This window comes from Podarcis filfolensis (genome assembly GCF_964270895.1).
Source record: "Podarcis filfolensis genome assembly, chromosome: 4".
In the NCBI taxonomy this organism is placed as follows: Eukaryota; Metazoa; Chordata; class Lepidosauria; order Squamata; family Lacertidae; genus Podarcis; species Podarcis filfolensis.
In genome coordinates, this window is record NC_139607.1 from 66,325,626 (window position 1) to 66,346,419 (window position 20,794).

General features: G+C 41.4%; 1 protein-coding gene across 6 annotated transcripts in view; it reads right to left on the reverse strand.

Annotated features, from left to right (window-relative positions):
* The window catches only part of EPHA3 (EPH receptor A3), a 213,776-nt gene that overhangs the window by 19,742 nt on the left and 173,240 nt on the right, over nt 1-20,794 (reverse strand). For all 6 annotated transcript variants that reach the window (XM_083611511.1, XM_083611513.1, XM_083611510.1 and 3 more), the window contains 3 exons: nt 13,116-13,301; nt 1,618-1,679; nt 649-858 (listed from right to left, as the gene is read on the reverse strand). In XM_083611511.1, coding sequence (XP_083467637.1) covers nt 649-858; nt 1,618-1,679; nt 13,116-13,301 — 458 coding nt within the window. The remainder of the gene's footprint in view (nt 1-648; nt 859-1,617; nt 1,680-13,115; nt 13,302-20,794) is intronic.

Here is a 20,794-nt window from a genome sequence, read left to right on the forward strand (position 1 = left end):
GCATGGCTCGCCCTGCAGGGTAGAGCTGTAGCAATAGCCTCCTGTCAGCAGCATCCCTGTTGCTTCCTGGAAGAAGCAAGGTGGCAGCGAGGTTGGTGCCATGCAGATGCATAGGGGGAAGCACTGTATGCATCCCAGCACTGCTGCTGGGAGGCTATTTCCCAGTACTGTCCCACTAGACGAGCCATTCCTGAAAGCATGTACGTGGCCTTGAGCTTCTTGGAGAAAAGAAAGAAAGAAAGAAAGAAAGAAAGAAAGAAAGAAAGAAAGAAAGAAGATTGTAAAGGCCCAAAGGAGCAGAATTATGTGTTTCTAAAACCTTCAACATTGGCTTTTGTGAAACTGGCAGGGTGGTTAAACGACATTAAAGCATATATATTTTCTTACCTGCCTGGGCAGATCCTTGCCTTTTTTAATCTCTTCACCAACTTTTCATCACCAAGCCAGAAATGTAGGAATATTGGAGGAAGTGTATAGTCATATTGAACAGTCTTAGACAGAATAGAATTGTTGTGGTCATGTATGTGTGCCCACCCTCGCTCCCTCCCTCTTTTAACATAAATGATCTTGTTGAAGAGCCACTGTGTGATATTTGGCTCTCAAACACCTAAGGATTCATAGTAATCATTCACAGATCACCGGACTCACCCTTGTTGTGTAGGCAGCTTCTGGATCATCCTCCAGAACACGGGAGAGGCCAAAATCCGAGACCTTGCATACCAGGTTACTGTTAATGAGGATGTTGCGGGCAGCCAGGTCACGATGGACATAGCCCATATCTGACAAGTACTTCATGCCAGATGCAATTCCTCGAAGCATTCCCACTAGCTGGATGACTGTGAACTGAGCATCATGTTTCTGTAAGACATTTACAACAGCCTTTCAGATCTTCGGCGCACCCAGGACCTGTATCCGCACACATTCTCTCAAAGTCACTGGGAACCTGCCTTGTGAAAATGCTCTGCCAAAACTCAGTGCTTATAATGAAAATAAACCTGTCCCAGGCATTGTCGGATGAGACATGGGTAATTTCATCTGTCCTTTTATTATTGCACAGTTTTTATATGAGTTCAGACTATATAGCTCCCTTTGGGCTGATTTCCCCCCACTCCAGTTGACTGTGGGGGCCTAATTTCACTGAAAACCTTAATTTTCTACTCTGAGTTAAGCAGATACACAGGAAGGCAGACAAAATATGATTATAAACATATATAATGGATTCAAATGGGCACATTCTATCTGTGACTCAATATTATTTTTCACAGTGTAATACAATTTCATTCTTTTCTTCTGGCGAAATGCAGTAGGTACATATATTTCCTTGTTGCCCAGGTACACCATCATACACCAGGCTTGCAGGATGAGGGCCCCTGCCTGAAATCCTGGACAGCTGTTACCAGTCAGTGTAGACAATATCCTGACTGAGTACAAGGTGTTCCTATGTTCCTATAATTCCTTATGAGGCAAGCAGTAGACTCATATACTTATGATATTTTTTACATATCTGCAACTAGCCTTTACTATGGTAGCCACTAGTCTGAAATTCTACCAGTAATGGTACAGTCACACTGCTTTATAAAGCCAGAGGCATCACCACAGAATAAACAGGGTACTTACCCTCAGAAAGCTATCCAAAGAGCCATTTTCCATGTACTCAGTAACAATCATGACAGGTTTACCTGGGGGGGAAATATTAAGCACAATCACTCTGTAGGATAAGCAACCTTATAACCAAAATGCTTAAGTCTAATTAGTACATGCATGAAGGGGTTAATCCCATAGAGCAAGCTGTCCTGCCAGGCTTATCTAGGTTATTCCCTTTCAACTTGAATGGAAGGAAGTCAAGCCTATGGTTCCCCTCAGCCTACCATGCGAAGCCACTCTTGTGTTCCTATAGAAATAATTAGGAGCTTGCACCATTTGGGAAAACAATAACATCTTTAATAAAAAACAATTCATCATCATCATCATCATCATCATCATCAAGTAAAGGGTTAACAAGAGAAAAGTTAAGTTCTGCAAAATGCAGAGAGTTGTATTATGGTAAAACGGCTAATAGCATTTGGTGTTTGATCAGCATCCTAAAAGCATTCTCCAAACAGAAGAGGGGCATAAACAGGATTGTTTGCATGGCTATCTGTATGATTTAGAACAGGGGTGGGTCTGAGGATGACATGAAGCCCTCAGCCTAATTTCATTCAGCTTCAGAAAGCCTGGAAGGAGAGGAAGAAGGCAAGGTGGCAGAAAGAGGGGTGTGACCCATTCACTTTTGGCCCTCCCCTCCAACGGTTGACATATGACCCCCCCACACCTCACCCAGCAGATCAATCATATGGGAAAGAGGTTCTCGTCGGGGGGGGGGGAGGTTCCCATGCCTGGTTTGCTGCAAACATGTTCAACTTGAAGGTTCTCCTATACTTTTTATGAAGCTGCTGCTCCTGTCAGTGACAGAATGCTAGGTTAACGTGAGCTATTGGTCTGAAGCAATATGGCAACTCTGACCTATTATAGCAAGGCTATATGCAACTGCATTTCATTTTGGGTCTCATGAAGGCAGCTATAATATTAGCATTTCAGAAGCTAATTCTTTAATCACAACAAAGGACTATTTATTTATATGAATCTATTTTATCTTCTGTCCTAGGAGATCGGTGCAAATCATCACAATTATTCAGGGATAAAGCAAACTTGTCACCACAGGGCTCAAAGGCCAACATCTTAATCCTAAACACATTTACTTGGGAGTGAATCCTATTGATTTCAAGACAATTTACTTCCAATTAAGAATGCTTAGGATCATAAAATGAGCCAGGGGGACAAGAGGCCAGACAACGCCAGCAGGAGAGCAAACAATAGGGGAATATTTGACAATATACTAACATACACAAGAAATACACAGATGGATGGGGATGAATCACAACCATTGCTCATAATTATAGATTTCTCCATGCTTGTTTTCGTCTGAAATTGCCACTTCACTGCTGAAATATTAGCACATAGGAAATATTTCCATCAGTAGCCCACTGCATATAACCCTACTTCACTCTTTGGGCAGAAAAGGACACGGTCGTATGGTGGCAGTATACCATCCTGCTTCCCTGTGACTAAGCCTCATTCCATGCCCAATAAGCATGGGGCACTTTGGCCCTGCGGCACTGTGGCCCATAGATTGCAGCAAAATACTGGTCAAGGTTTTGTCCAGTATTCTCTCTGTGTGATGGGCTCATGGGGAAAATCTGCCCCATGAGTCCTTGCTGAAGAGGGGAGAAGAAAGCCTATATAAGGCTGCTCCCCTGAAGCTCACAGCCATTTTGCTTTGAAAGCTTCCCGCCCTCCCACCCTTCAGGTTAGAGCCTTCACTGGGCAATTCTGGGTCGTTGGTTGACAGGGCTGGACAGGATTTTTTCCTCCTCTCTCAACCTGATTGGCACTTGGTTGGGGTTTTTTTTCCACCTTTCCCTCAGTGAAATTATGGCATTCCTTTGTTAGGCGGAAGGACATTGTTTGTATGAGGGCAGAAATGGCATTGGTCATGATCAACATAGTATGGGGGGGGGGCATAAGGGAGCTGAGGGGAGAATTGACCACAGCAAACCCAAGCATGGGTTCAGTATCTGACTGGTTGGAATCTGCACCCTGGTCCCCCAGTGAGACCCTGCTTGCTTGGCTTGCACCACAGCAAGGTTCAACACTGGCTAATTCCCGTCATACAGGTTTGGAGTGATCCAAACCCAGCAGACCCATTCCATCAACCCGGGGCTTGTGGAATGATGAACTGATCCTGGGACCCAATGCCATGCCAACCCTTGCCCTTGCCTGCTGCTGTCAATAAAGATTTGGTCTGATTTTATCCCATCACCATTCTACATTCTGGTTATTTTGCTGCTCTCATAGATCACATAATGTGCTTGCCTGGACAATTAGCTAATAGCAAATATACTACATTTAATTATCACAAGCATTAAGTAGTTCAGGAGTAGCAGGTCTTACTCAGGACCCTAACAGCCTTTCCACTGCCTAATGGCAATTGGACACAGTTCTTTCATGTGTCCTTTGTGAAGAAACACTGCCGTGCTTATGCTCCAATGAATCTTTACAAAGCTCAGTCTTTCAGATCTTTCTGGTCAGGTCTGACATGAGTTATGGCTTGGGAACCAGAAAAAACCCCACTAGATAATCCACTTAGCAACTGCTTTAACCCCTTAGGGATAATGCCGCCCCCCTCCATGGCTTTCCATTCATAATCAATAAATACATGGCATAATACAGCATAATGTTCATTCAGTTAATTATTAATAACCATATTACAGCTGCAAATAATTCACAAGCTACCAGAATTATGTGCTCGTATGGCATTACAGAACTACGCTGGCGGTGCACAATTTCCATTTTATAAATGGCTACGGACCTATTTAGTCTGAGGTATCCCTACTAATACAGACCTATAGTCGAAAGTTAAACTACTGTCTTGTAAATTGCCATGCACATTCTATGCTATACGAACAAAACAATGTTTACCACCTTTCAGAGGTGTTGTAAAGGGATTGAAGCCACAGATTGCCATACTTCATATCATTTTTTATGGGATCTCATGTTTTAATGAAATAATTAATATCAGGGAGAGGATTTCAATGTCATTCTCAGGAAATTTTGTGTGATATTTAAAATGCAGTCAAACCAACAATTCATGTTTTGTTAGACGGGCACACACTAGGAGCTGAAGCGCACAGAATTTTCCTCTACGTTTGCTAGAGAGAACTCCATTAGAGACACTCCCACTGTGCCCTGACAGGGAGAAGGCATAGCTATATATCTTCTCTTACCTGCCCGGGCACATCCTCTCCTTTTTTGCCTTTTCCTCAGCTCTTCACCGCCAAACCAGAAATGTGAGAACATCTGCTAAATCTGAGCTCCAAAGCTCAACTACATTTAAGCTAGACTTAAGTATGTACTTGTCACCAAATTACCATTTTAAACCTGCCTGAAGAAAGCTGCTGTTATCTGTTACTCTTCAACAAGTATTCTGTGGGAACAAATGTTATTTATACATTTTACAAGATTGTCTGTGCGATTATTGATTTAAGGGGGAGAAAAGGGAGAAACACCAGGAATATCAAGTCTGCCTTAAAGCATTCAATCTCCCTCCCATCACCATGTGCTGTTCTGAGGGTGTTGCGTGCTGAGGTCCCCCAAAACACCCCTACCCCAATAACTCACGCATCACTCATAAATTTTTGTTTAAGGTTTTTGGCATAGTTTTGGCCACAACTTTATTAAACATACAAATTGTGAGTGGTTGCTTAGGCATTGGTTATGACTATCTGTCCCCCCCGCCTTGGGGGACAGCACTGACTCCCGGATTCCAGCGAAAGCCAGTGTGGAGGAACAAGATCAGGGATAACTGGAGCTGCGACACAGACCCTCAGCTTCTCCCCGCATGCTCCCAGGAGCTTACGCGGCCCGCACCCTGCACCAAGGGTTTGGACGAGAGGATGGTAAGCCCCTGAATTCCTTTAACAGAATTCCCATGCAGCAGCAGCATTGGAGGGGCAGGCACAGCCAATCCATACCCCTCCACCAACCAATTTAAACCAACCAACCTTAACCGCCAACCTTACAAGTTGTGACGATTTGCTACGCAGTAGGCAAAAACCAAATGGCACACACTAATCAGCCAAGTGGAAAAATTCCTACCAGGCCCCCACACCAAGGCGGACGACCCCATGATAGGCATAGCAAGGTCAAAGCACAAGCCCAAAAGGGAGGGCGGGCGGGCGATCCGGTTCCCACATTGAAAGAGAAAGCAGCTTGCTGTGAACCTTGTTTAAATAACCTGTTCCCACCCCCAAATTGGCAACATCAATTTTATCCCAGCAACTCAAACAGCCAATCCTTGCCAGGCCCCTCTATCTTATACTGCCTGGCAACTATGGGGTGTCTTGCTAGGCCCCATCCGCAACACATGCTCTCCTTTAGTGAGAACACGCTTTCCCAACCCCCTAAAGCCAATTTCAGGGGGCATGGGAGGGGGAAAAGTCCCATTGCACAAGCAGAAGTTCTTGCATGTGGCTTCTGCTGACAGGACTCATTAGTTGCTTCCTGCTCTCAGGTCTCAGCTAGACTGGTAAAGAAAAAGCGATTGATATGCATTGTATGTGCAATATAACATTGTGCCATCAGCTGGCAATGTGGAGTCCCGTTTTTCTCTACCTGTTTTCCCTGTTTAAATTTACAATGCTTTAAACTGAAGTGGGTTTTTTTATGTGTCTAGATCCAGCCACAGTTAAGCCTCCATGTCATCTTCTTTTATTCAGATAAAAACGTGGATGTTATTTCATAATATTGCTCCCCAGTCTCAAAACTCAACAAACTGTTTCATTCCAATGACAATAAAATGTGGATTCAGACCTTTGAATAGATTTCATTGCATATTTACAAAATTATCTTTAGGCTCAGCAGCAATCTGTTCAAGAGATGCAAAATAAATAAAGGACAAATGTTACTCTGTGTACACCACTGCTAAATGAGGTAAAAGTTCTAAAAGCAGAGCTGGCCCAAATAGGGATCATGCCTACGTCTTACTCTAGAGGAAGACCCCATTGGTCCTTCCTCAGAGTGAGGTACGGAAGCAGTGAAAATGAGATGAAGCGGCAGCAGAAAAGCTTCCACCACTAATGCAGTGGCAAAAAAATCAAGGGAGGGAGGAAGGAAGAACAGGTGGTTTGATAGGCGGAAGGGGGGAAGAAGTAAGATAGTGCCACTGATAGATGGAAGGCATAGCTAGCTGGCAGCCCCAATGAGCAGGACCATGCCTTAAAGGATGTGAGGATACACCACTACCATTTGCTGCAGTGCCATACTTGTTTCCTCTAATAGCCAATTCCTTGGACTGAATGCCTATCAGTTTGCACATGAAACAGGGCCACCTACATACAGAGGTGACACCCTTGCTAGGAAGAAGTACATATCACTGTGAATCAAACGAAAGAAAGAAAACTCAACCATATTGACTGACATGAAGCCATGAACATACAAAGTCTTGATGGCAGTTGAGAGGGAGTGGGTGAGGAGAGGGGAGGCTAAGGGTTTAATGCTGTACTCACCAAGGGCATAAACCACACAGAATCAATGGGGCTTACTTCAAGTAGACTTATATAGGGGAAGGAGGAAAAAGTGTCCTTTATCCATTCTCCACCCATAAACCCCATTCATCTACCCCCATACTGAGAGGCTTAAACAGTACAACAAGGCTCCTATTCCATGTTCCTGTCTGGAATATTCCTCTAGGGGAATGGCTATAGACAGCAAGACTTTGTTATAGGTCCCACATGCCTTAGTATGTTTCAAAACTCTAAATAAAAAGAAACTGAGTGGAACATTGTACATTTGGTAGCAAGCAATGCTTATGAGATGAATTTACGCAACAAGTAAAAGCCAAAGTTGCCTGGTTACAATCTGAATGTTTCCATATTGATAATGTGCCAGTAGTCTAAAATTAGGAAAGAAGCAAAAGCCTTTCAAATCATTAGACGTACATTTCCTGCCTTATTTATCCTGTTCTGAAGAGAAATTCTCACTAACACTGAGCTGGAAATGTATGTGCAATCCGAAACATATGCTCCAAAGAAAACCTACGTTGTTTTTTTTAAGAAACATTATGTGTTAATTTATCAAAATGCAGCCATTTACACGATAACAACTTGTGTCAACAGTGTTTCTAAAATTTATTATACTAAACTGCTACAAATTGCTGTGAATTATTAGTAAACTAAGGAGAACATGTGTGTTGGCTATTAGGGCTGCTGCCTATAGGACACCCTAGAGACCAGTGTGGAAGGAAAGTTCAGCACAGAAACAAATATGTTACAGGGGAATAATTCAGTGCTGGAAGAATGGTCGGAGGTCTTATTTCACCCATACACCTTATCGCATCTCTAGTGAGTAATAAGAGACACTGTCCCTAAACAGTGAATGTGTGTAGGGTTCCTTACAGACATTTGCCATGCAAGAGGTCAAGAATTAGTCCATATGAACCTATCAGCATGAACAGTCAGTTCCTTTCTAAGGGCCATCCATCAAAATTGGGTTTGCCATGTAACGGTCCCAATGCCTATTTATCATGTGCTTTATATATTTTGGAAGGTATGCTTGGCAGACTCCTTTCAAAAAGAACACCCATGGATAATATACAAACTTGAACTATTTTCTTGAACTATGTCCAGCTTACCTTTAAGCTCTACATAATTGCCAGTAAAATTCAAAAGCACTGGAGAATTTATCATTGTACCATATCGATGCAGGAAGAAATAATCTATTAAGTATTTGCCATCTTAGTGATAATGCAAAACATGTATCTGAATTACCTTCTTGAAAGCAGCAAGAACATTTATAGTAATAATGTCAGCAATGGCCAAAAACATTTCCCCTCAATAATGTCTTGTGTTATATGTCTTAGCTGATATATATTCTAAACAACTCTGAATTGTAATGTGCTAAGGCCTTTTGTGGTAGTGAAGCATCGGGTAGTGATTAGCTGGCCTGCCATGATGTCATGGAGTACTCATAAACGTTCTAACTGCTGAAGAAATGACACTATGAATAATAGAATGTTTGCAAAAAGTCCAAGTGAAAAATCACTTTGATTGAGGTGAGGGGGAAATCTAGTCCTAACTCAGACCTTTGGGGGCAAATTACACAACCACAGCATTTTTCATTGCAAAATTTGCACATTATTATTATTATTATTATTATTATTATTATTATTCCTCTGTTGAGCATTGTTACCCACAAGGTAGTAAACAAGGACCACAAATTTGAGTCACTTACCATTTACAGTTCTTTCTGTCAACAAAAAGCTCCTGGGACAAGAAATATCCCAAGAAAATCAACTTGATTTTACCAGTGGGTTGCTCTTGTCTTGTTGTTCCACTCAATGTAATGTGTTGGGGTACCAGGAAAAACTGATGTGGCATTATAGGTTAACATGCCCAGAGAGTTGTTTATTTTAATAAGTTCCTGGGACAACACCCAAACAAGAAATCTATTGATTTTATTTCATCATGGCTGTGGACTGCTGTTTTGGTTTCTTAACCCCCGGGATCTCTTCCTACTTATAATTTTGGGAGTGGCTTTTCTACCCCAAGCTCCATTCCAATGCCTCTCATAAAAGCAAAAGTCATGCTTCAAAATCAATACATTCTTCCAATATCTGAAGGACTGCCATGTAGAAGATGGAGCAGATCTCTTCTCTGCTGCTCCAGAAGACAGGACTAGAACCAAAGGATGGAAGTGTCAGTGGAACAGTCTGCCTTGGGAGGTGGTGGGCACTCCTTCAGTCGAGGTATTTAAGCAGATTAGGTGGCCATTTGTCAGGGATGCTGCAGCTGCCTCCTGCATTTGACATGCATTGTACAATAGGTTGGACTAGATCCCCTACAAGATGTCAGGCTTTGGGGAATCGGCTTCCTCTCCTGTGGCCGTAAATGAGCAGATCAAACAAAAGGAATTCTTCTCGACCTTGGGGAAGGCGCTGGAGGAATGCTGTCCAAAGACCATGAATCTGCTAACCCTCTCTTTTCCAGTGTTTCTTCTCCTAGCTGTTCCCCATCCAGTATTTCCCAGCTTCTGCCTTCTGAACTATGCCCCTCTGCAAACCACTGTTCCAAATCTATACTGTCCTCCTGCTCCTGGGAAGATTCAGGAGCAGGAGAAGGGGGAGGAGGTGGCTCCCACCATTCCTCCTCAGTGCAGCCCTCCTCAGCATGGTCCCTGACACAAGATCCTGAAGAGCTCTACAACACTAAGCTACGTATATAAGCTCTATGATTTCTGATGAATGTCTTTGTTTTCTTTGTTTTCTTACTAAGTGGTTGAACTAGGCGCACCTTCTTCCATTGTTCTTCACCACCCATCTTTTCTATGACCTCCAAGCCACTATTACCTTCACCTGCTTTGGCCTCCCTACGCAACATTTTTGCCCTTCTGCTCAGCCCCTTTACCCCAAGAATACATAGTTTCTTCTGTTATTGAGCCTTGTGTGACCATTTCTACATTTGGTTTCCTTTTAATTGTCCCCTTCTTTCCTCAACTCCCTAGCACAGTGTTGATAGAGCATGGCAATGAACAGGTAAAGAATGAAAAGGTCAAGGTCCCACTACTTGCATTCATCAGAAATCATAGAATTATAGAATTGTCAAGTTGGAAGAGAATCTGAGGGTCATCTGGTCCCATCCCCTGCAATTCAGGAATCTCAGCTTAAGCATCCATGACAGATGGCCCTCCAACCTCTGCTTAAAAACCTCCAAGGAATGAATGTCCACAACTTCCCGAGGAAGTCTGTTCCACTGTCGAACAACTCTTATTGCCAGAAAGTTCCTCCTGATGTTTAATGCATTCTAGACTAAGCAAAGATGTTCTTAGCATATCTAGTGTAAACATCCAATTTGGATAGGGTAAGCATAAAAAGTTTTTAAAACTTTTGAATTTCCCCTTTTCTTTCTTTTTTAAAAAAATTAAATTGTCATCTACATTGTGATAGCAATATCTATACGGGATTCGGTTTTATGCTAATCAATTTATCAATGCTATTCTTGTCCATTTGCAAGGCGGGAACTAATATTTGCCCACTTTGTACTGTTCTTATGACTCCTAAAATACATATGAAATACCATGCAATAAATAATGAAATTAAGCTTTTACATGGACCAATTATTGCCACATGGTTTTTTGCTGCCTAATTGTGGCTATCCAAATATCTGCCAGATGCTGACACCATGAGGTAATGTGCAGTATGGTTTTGTAAGTGCAGCCAGAATGCCTGCAGCTGTTTAAGAGCAATCACTCTCAGCACAGATCCCGGTATTTTCTAATCTTGAATGACAACTGTAAAGCATTATCATCATTATCACCACAGGAGGGTGTATAGCACACAGAATTCTCCAAAACCATAAGAGAATGCAAGACTGTGGGTTCCTGTAGCATATATTTAACTATTCCAGAAGTTTAAAGACGGTTGCGTAGCTCCTTAAGATGTAAAATACTGCTTCTACATTAAGTAACTGCCTCGGTGTTCAGGAGTCATTGTGACTTATAAGCATCCTATAAGTAAGACTACAACATTCACAGCTCAAGGATTATCAATACTGTCTAGCAACATAGTGTCAAGTTCTCTTTGGCTGGCAGTGGCCAAAAGAAGGGAGGTCACATAGGGACTAGACTGCCTAGGACTGGGTGATATCTGGTATTATCACGATATATCGCCAGCGAAACATTGCCGTATCTCGATATATGTCTGAAATAAGGCTGGAGTTTATAATAATCTGGGGAAATGTTTTTTAAAAGAAAAATCTAAATTTGATGTGTGTAATTAAATGAAAATTTACTCATTCTTAACTAAACTATTAAAGATTTCTGGAGAATATATTACTGTTCTGTTAAGGGCTTTATATACCCATGGTAACACCTTGTTAGAAAGTCAGGTAGACAGTCTAGGTGCCACATGGCTCCTGAAAACTAGGTTACAGACAGTCATCCGACCTCTGTTTCTCCTCCAAAGAAGGAGAGTGTACACCTACCAAGGGTGTCCTTTCCACTGTCAAAACAGCTCTTACTGTCAGAAAGTTCTTCCTGTTGTTTAGTCCTCGCTTGTCGCTTGAAGCCATTCATTCGGGTCCTGCCCCCAGCAGAGCAGGAGAAAACATGCTGCCTCCATGAGGGCCTTGCAGATTGTGCAGGCAGAAAGCAGCTTTTAATGCAAAGTAAAGTCCTTTAGTCTGCAACTTCAGCTGAGAGGCGGCAGGGGCTTATGCCTTGCAGATAGGGCAGGCAGGAAATGGCCATTTACTTTGCAGTACAGTGGTACCTCTGGTTACGAACTTAATTCGTTCCGGAGATTTGTTCATAACCAGAAACCGTTCTTATCCTGAGGCGTGCTTTCACTAATGGGGCCTCCTGCTGCGTGCCTCCAGTGTACAATTTTCGCTCGCAACCCAGGGCAAAGTTTGCAACCAGGAGCACCTACTTCCGGGTTAGCAAAGCTCGTAACCCAAAGCATTTGCAAGGAGGACGGTTCGTAACCAGAGGTATTACTGTAAGTCTGTAAGGCCAGCTGGACAGTGCATTCTCTATATATTACAGGGTCAAAAAATATGAAACTTTTATCGCGGTCTGGCGTTCATCCTGGTAAGAGTCAAAATATCAATTTATCGTCCACCCCTACCTAGGACTAGGCAGCTAAGAGAATTCTAGATATCTTAGGAACTACATTTCACATAAACCTTTCATACCTTGCCTACAGACCATGGATTTTCAAATTACTCCCTGTGGGTGCAAATCAGATGAGCAGTTTCTGAGAGTTTTAATGAAAAGTCATTGGCCACAGACAGATGACATTTGCAGCTTATGAATGTGATTTTCCACCACTTGATTCAAAGATCAACTTCTTTTGAGGCATATTAAGGCAAACCCTTTCCATGACAGTCACGGGAGGAGAGTTTTAAGAGTCTTCCATACAATTTTCTATACACTATCTGCAATATGCTACGACATACACAAGCCGACTTTAAGTATTTCTACAAGTTTCTTCCTACTTCATATCACCCAAAGCGTTTTCTTCAAATACAGAAACTCAGGTACATCTATTCAACTTTCAGCTCAAATAATTGCCCTGCCTTTTTGAAGGTTATTTATTTATTTCAATTGATTCATTCTCAATTACAACTGTTTAGACTAGGGGTAGCTTGCCCTTTTCAGCATGTGGGCCACATTGCTTTGTGCAGAGCCTTTGGGGTGGGCATGGCCAGAGGCAAATATTGGCAAAGCAATGGGTATGGTTATTTCCTTTGCATATTCTAGCGCACAAAAGTTATACATGTCTTTCTATCCTTTGTCCAGGCAAGCAAGAAGCATTAAAACAATTCGAGGACATATTTATGGCAGGAGCAGGCACAGCAGGGCTGGTGAAAGGGGTGGTCTGGTGGAAGCAAGATTAGGTTGGGTGTGTGTGTGTCATGACCTCAGGAGAGTCCCATGGGCCAGACAGAAAGAGAGGGCTGAATGGCAACACTTTGCACCGGTGCCTGAGATTCGCAATTCCTATAGTAGACAACAGTTCTTACTTTTAGTGACAACTCCTTCTAATCGGATGATGTTGGGGTGATCAAACTGTCCCATGATGCTTGCCTCTCCAAGAAAATCTCTTCTCTGCTTATCCGTGTAACCAACCTTCAGAGTTTTGATTGCCACTGAGATTTCTTTTTTAGAAGGAAGTTTTAGACGACCACTGCATACTTCTCCAAACTCGCCTGTCAATAAAAGCAAAATATAAGGGAAACACTTTTTTTCATTTCATAGCTCACGACAAAACATAGAAAACTGCACTTTAATTGGTACTGAAAAACTGACATTTTTACTGTCATGGATCCCATAACATGTGGTTCCCAACCAGTCACTCCTCCAAGCACTAACAAGAGTGAAACCGTCTTTACTTCAGCAGTGTGGTGGCCTCATTCGCCTTCAGATAATCACCCTGAGACTGTTTCAACAACAAGGCAACTTTAGCAAGCCTTTTCCGGAATGAGCTTGACCGTTTCACATTGTTCAGTTCCGATTCTTCAAAACTATGGCACCAACAACTAAACTGCCTTACAGTAATGTTCTTCAGCAAAAACAGAATTTTCACACAGTTCCCATAGTACGGTCATTTTGCAAAAGTTTTGTGACAGTTTCATTTCACAATGATTATGCCAAGTGACAAATGACATTATGCAATAGATGAAGAAATAGACACTTTGTCCCATGGCATGACTTGTCTTAATTCCAGGTTAGGAATTGATAGCCTTGATAAAGACCTCACAATCTTGGCCAACAGCTCAAGGAAGTGAAACCATTCCATCCCCCAAATAAAAATCAGCCAGTGCTTCCATAGTTTAGTTACAATTCAGTCAGTGCTGTGCTTTCTATATAGGAATGAAATCTACAGCCAAAGACCAGTAATTGTTCACCCATCGCTACATCCCTGGACAGGAAGTGTCAACAACAGATGAGATTTCTGTTGTACTGTATGCTGTAAATATCTATATGTGACTAATTTAGGCACATAGGTCAAGAAGAACACAGACCATGTGACAGTGTGATTTTTCATCTTGACAAATTCACATAGAATTTCAACAATTGTCTTCAAAAGCCAGCTTCTCTGCTATAGCCTACTGCTGACATTGCTAAGAAGTGATAACATGGGCTGGCATTAAAGTGGTATAGAAAAGCCTAGCATACACTGCATTGCATTATATTTTCTTTTTGATTCATTGTAGGTCAAAAAGGGCCATTCAGCTTGAAAATGAGCTTTTGAGGATTTTTTAAAAAACTGACTATTTAGAGATCCAAACATGCATTCAAAAAGCTATACAGGCTGTAACAAGGATTCTGATGAATAAAAATCTGACCTCTACAAGAATCCACATCTGCCAGCATGCTTTACTCAAGGCAAACAGCAGTTCTATTCAAATATTAGCATTAGGTCGATACTGTTAGGACACCATGAGAGCAGAAAATCAAAGCATGACACTAGAGGGGCAAAAAACCCACTTTGCAATAAATCTTGTGGAGGCTTGATGCTGTATTTTCTTTAGTTTTCTCTCTCCTTTCTTTCTCTCCCTATGTATCTTAATGGTCGTAACAGCTATAAGCTGCTGATCTCTTACACCTACATTGTGTGACAGCCAGAGGAACTTTTATTTATCATTTGAGCAAATGTGGCTATTAAACCTATCTATGAATTCTTTGCCTGAGAACACAGTCAGAAGTGTCCACTGGCAGGTGGGTGGGTGTATGTACATATAGTCTGAATTTCAGGGAGAAATGTTATGTTTTTGTTACATTCCCCCTATGCTGTTTTGCAGCTTATGTAGAATATAGATTGCCCTGAATAATAACAACATGCTCCAAGCTATACAGTGGTACCTCGATGCCTTGATGTTTAGGTCCTCTTACCAAATGGTTGATAAATTCAAACCCTACATAACTGCAATTGTGTAAGCAATTCAAGCTATAATTAGGTGAAGAGGGATTAATGGAGTCCTAAATTAAGTCAGTATGCCATGTTCATAGTAAAACATGTGCGTTGAGAAAACCTAGCAAGATTAAGATACGGAGGAAGAAGAGGAGAAATAAACCCAGCGTTGTTCAGTTGATTGAATGTTGGGATGTCTCAGCCAAGAGCTTGGGAAATTGCTGATAGAACCATATAATAATAATAATAATAATAATAATAATAATAATAATAATAATAGTTTATTTATACCCTGTCCATCTGGCTGGGTTTCCCCAGCTACTCTAGGCTGCTCCCATCATCATCATCATCATCATAATACATTTAACCAGTTGTGCTGTGCGGGAGTGAGAGCCTTACATTTCTGCCTATCTGGCATGCCTCTTATACTTCCCGTTGTCTCAGACATCTCATTTGAATATGACATACATGTTTAAAACACAAGCCACTTAAGCTTGAACTTAGTAACTGATATGCCATACAAAATCTGGAGATTGACGTGACCTGGGCATAGTGCATTGGATTTTATACATGTACACACAACTGGGATGGCATGCTCACACACGGCTGTCAGGGGCATCAGAGGTGGGAAAATGCACCAGATGAATGGCAGGAAAGGTTTGTGATCAGGTAAGTGTATAGTCTGATGCAGCCTGCTCTCTGTCAAGCTCAGGTCTTCATTTGTGAATGAGAATTATGGTACTACCAAGCTGTTGTGAAGTTAGGTGACAAAAGAAAATCATCTGTATTTTATTGCTGCTTTGGGCATAGTATGTTCTATAACAAGATGTAATAATTGTAATTATTATTATTATTATTATTATTATTATTATTATTATTATTATTCCTCAACCATTCAAACAGGCACGTTGTTCACTTCTGAAAGCTTACTATGGATTTCCTTTGGGAAAAAAACCACAAGGCTTTAATTTCATTTCAAATCACATGCACAGCAGGGGTTGAACTTTGTTTTCAATTTGGACTGTCTGGAAATAGAAGGATACAGATAGATATTACTGGAACAGCTTTACATGATTTAAATCTACTCAGGGGACACTGGACATTTCTATTAATTTAGGCACTTGCTGCCTCAATCAATTGCATTTTGTTAAGAATTTGCAAACAGATGAGTTGTAGATGCAATTGTTTCCTCCTCTTAGTTAGGTATGCTCTAAATCATAACTCTGCTCTGCACAGGGCCCTCCGTGACATTCCATTTCCTATTCAGATAAGACAAATGTCTCATGTAAGCTTAAACATTTTGTGCTGAAGCCCTCATTAATGAGAGTCAGGTAATTCATCCCCGCTAGGCTCAATAGCTCTGGAGCTCAGACTGTTAAGCCTTAATTCAGAACAGTATTCAAGGAAGCGTTGGTTAGGACTAGTTATTTAAAGGGACTATACAGTCGTACCTCGGAAGTTGAACATAATCCGCTCCGGAAGTCCGTTCGACTTCTGAAATGTTTGACTTCCAAAGCGTGGCTTCTGCAGAAGTCCTGCTGGACGTTCGGCTTCCGAAATAATGTTTGAAAACCGAAACACGCACTTCCGGTTTTTGATCGTTTGGGAGCCGAAACGTTCAACTCCCAAGGTGTTTGGGAGTCAAGGTACGACTGTATAAGCATAAGATGATATTTTACAGGACATGCTAATTCAAGAAGAAGGCAGTACCTGACAGATGATACGAGGCACCAAACACATCATGCCAAATTATGACTCCTTGTGGACCATCACTCATTTTTAAGAACCTAGGCCAAGATATTTTCCAAATGTGTCTATCTGACACATATCCATCTATATAATGAACGTTTGTCTTTTAAAATACATTGTTAAACTGATATCTATATTTATATCTATTTTTGATACCCTCCAACATGCACCAGGGTAAAACCAGGATGCCCATCTTTCGGGGCTGCACTCCTATGTGAGTCACGTGACTCATGTGAGAGCACAGCCCCTAAAAATGGGGTGTCCCACTTAAATTGGGACAGTTGAGGCATATTGCATTCTGTATATCCTCCAATAAGCTCAGGGCAACACAATGCATTTCTTTCTTCTCGTCCTTTTATCCTCACAATAGAGTTAGTCCCATAGTATTCATAAGCCACAGGAAGCCTGATGTTCACTTATATGGAATTGATAAGGCTTGATGATGAATGAAAAGACAGTATGATCATACCTTGGAAGTTGAACAGCTTAGTCCCCGAACGTTTTGGCTCCCGAACGTCACAAACCCAGAAGTGACTGTTCCGGTTTGTGAACTACTTTTGGAAGCCGAACATCCAATGGGGTTTCCGCTGCTTCCAGATGGCTGCAGGACCTTCCTGCGGCCAATCAGAAGCCACACCTTGCTTTCCAAATTTTTGGAAGTCAAATGGACTTCCGGAACGGATTGTGTTTGACTTCCAAGGCATGACTGTAGTAGTAAGGAACATGTTTACACAGATCAGTCCAGGTTTTTACAATAACCTTAAGGCATTGCTTTGCTCTTCTGACTCAAGTGCACATTGCAGACATGCATTTCAGTGGACAGGTGGTGGGAGGCAGACCCCATTGCCACCTCTGCCCACACGTTCACTATTAGGTGCACAAAGAAGCGCAAACACATGAAGTCAGGCTCTGAGTACAGGCTCTTTAAGAAAAAGTCTGAGGAGCCACATTCACCTTACAATGCGGACCAAGATTCAAAATAAAGGGGCAGGTGAAAGCAAAAAGGCAAGTGATAAATAGTGCGTGTTGAGTATCCTGTGGACAAATTAAATCATACAACTTCCTGTCCTAATAAATATGTGCAGAAAGAAAACTGGAATTGGAGGAGGAGCAGAGCGAGATACACATGCCTTGCTTGGCAACTCCCAACTCTCCCTTTGACAACAAGGGCAGACACACATTAGGAATTTGATTTAGAAAAACGAAAGCTCTGCCTCCTAGGTTCTAAAAGTGCATGATGCAGCGAACTCCGTGTACAACATTCCAGATTAAAAATCAGAAATAATGGGTGGAAATTAGGCACTTGAAATAAAATGTATTTTCCAGTGCTATGGTGTCCTTTAAAACAGTGATGGAAATGCTTTATATGCCCTCTCACGTTTCCATGGTTTGCGTTCATGGGGTTACTTTGAAAAGCACCTGAACCATAAAACACTTTAAAAGCACCTTTTCATGTCTTGAGCACTAGGGAGTGGAATGCCTTGGAGTGGGGGAAATGGAATCCCTGTTGTAAATCCAAACCGTATAAACACAGATTACAAGGTATGTCTGCCCTCATTTTAATTAGAGATTGCACAGCAGTTTACTTTGCTGATTTGATTGTCAGTTGTAAAAATGACCCATAGCACCCATTGTTAAGCACTCATTAAAGTATCATTTTAATTCATTTTAAATGCTTTAAAAACATTTTAAAGCTTTTAGGATGAAATGGTTTTAGCATTTACTGCTGTATAATTAACTGCTAAGAATTACAAACAGCTGTTGTAACCCTTATCAGGACCCTGAGAAGTGGTACTAGTTAGCAGAGGCAGATGGAATTGACGAGGATCGTTAGAAGAGATTCTTTGAGTATCGGACAAGAATCTCTTGCAGAAAATAGTCTGAACTAAGGAGTCTACACTAAACCTGTGAACTTTATCAGCAAGGAACAAGACATTCAGGGGAAACTACCAGCAGTCTTACAAATATGTTATCAATCTCTTTTCTAGTTAAAAACAACCATGGCCATAACACATATGCCACTGCTAGCCTGGATATAACAGGATGGAGAACACTGCACTCTTGTGGGGCAAAATGAAAAAATAAATAAATCACCATAATTCTGTAACATGATTTGACTTTTCTCTCTCCCCCCATAATATTTAACAAAGTACATTGATTTCCTGTTAGCTGTTTTAAAATAATAAAAAAATACCTTACACATCTTTCATGGTAAGCCTTTTTTTGACAATTATTTATTCTTTCGGGATATTAAAGAAATGTAAACTAAAGAGTTAACTCCATTTTTCTGGACTGTTTGTTTGTTATTCCTTCCTAGGTCTGTGTGCTACTTTGGTGGCTCACTGTTGATTTGGTGTAGTTATTTGAGTTCAGAGTTTGCCTCTAACTGTAGGAATGCCTATGATCTCAGGCTTGAGCAAATAAAGCATCACCAGGAGAGATGGAAGGATCTGCTAAGTTTTGTTCTCTTGGGTTCTCATTTTTCCAATCTTAAACTCCACATTCTCCACATTTCTGCAGCAATTTACAGGTTTGTTTTTTTTAAACCCCTCAGTATTTTATTGTGAAACTTTCCTGATAAACACATTTGTGTACACTAATGTACACATTTTTGCAAGTAATTTTCAAATGTTGTTCTCACTAATATAGTCATTTTAATGTGCATTTTCTCCTGATATACATATTTTTGTTAACAACTAGTTGGTTGGAGAACTGCATCACAAAACAAGCATATGTGTGAATTTCAAAGGATGCCTGTTTACATAATGTTTCAGAGCATGTGAATTTGACAGATTTGCATTTAAATGCAAACTGAATCAAATTTCTCCTCCATCCCTAAATTCACCAGCATCAACTTAAGTTTTCATATTGATTTGGGCAAGACTGCCAGCCAATTGAGGACTACAAAACATAAAAAGCTCATGCGCTTGCAAGTTCTTGAATCTGACAGCAATGCTCTCCTATAGTTTCAGGCCAGTTTATGGCAAAAGGTCATAAACTGTATGTTTAAATGGCAGCACAAGAGCAGAAGCAGCTCAACATTTCAGTAGTAGTGACTAGTAGGGCGGCATTGCTTACTGGCTTCCCAACACAGAGTCACTGCTAGGAACCAAGAGGGAGACATGAGGAGTGTGGTCACTATTGCAAGCACAACAGTGGAAATTTTGGGTTAGCTCTGCTGCTGCACCTGCACCACCACCAACATTCCCATTGCTGCAAGCTCTTTGTTGGGAAGCCAGGGAAGCAATGCCTTCCCCTTGGCTGCTTTTGCATTTCAGTGTCCTGAGAGTTTTGGTTTTCGGCCTCATTTGGGGCAAGGAGCTGGTGGCGGCTCAACTTTAGGTATTCTTGGTGGAAAATGATTATCTGAACCCATTGCAGTCAGGGCAATTGTTCACTTTAACTCACAGAGTAATGTGTGGTAAGGCCTTCCTCTACCTTATACGTGGTAAGACAAATTGTCTCCTTCTGCAACTACATGCACACAAATACATGTGAGTCTATGCACACAGCCTGGAGGTATGTGATTCAGTTCTTCAGCTGAAGCTAAGCAGGTCTGCTACTATTATACTGTCTGGGAACCACATGTAAGCCACTCTAAGCTCTTTAGACAGAGGCGTGGGCTATGGGTAAAATAAAGGAATGAATTAAGTAAGTAAGTAAGTACAAAAGCACTATTCTGCCAAAATAAATTTGAAAGCCTTTAAGAGGCAAATAACTGCTGTTTTTGCAACAACTCCTAGTCTTCTGGAATGCTTTCATTCTGTACTTATTCTTCAGTAATGTCTCTGATTGCTAAATGTTTGAAGCACTGAGGCATTTGGATACAATTCACAAACCTCTCCTGCTGTGCAAAGATCCTGCATACACTGGTTTTGTGGAAACTGGTGCGTTTGCAACAAGCTTGCATTCAGGGGTATCTTTATAGTTCTGGTGATTAATAATATGTCAAGAAGCAGTTTGCTCTTAAATGAGTAACTCCAAATGGTGATGTTCAAAAATCAATCCACTGAGCAAAGGTCACTGCAGTCTGATGGC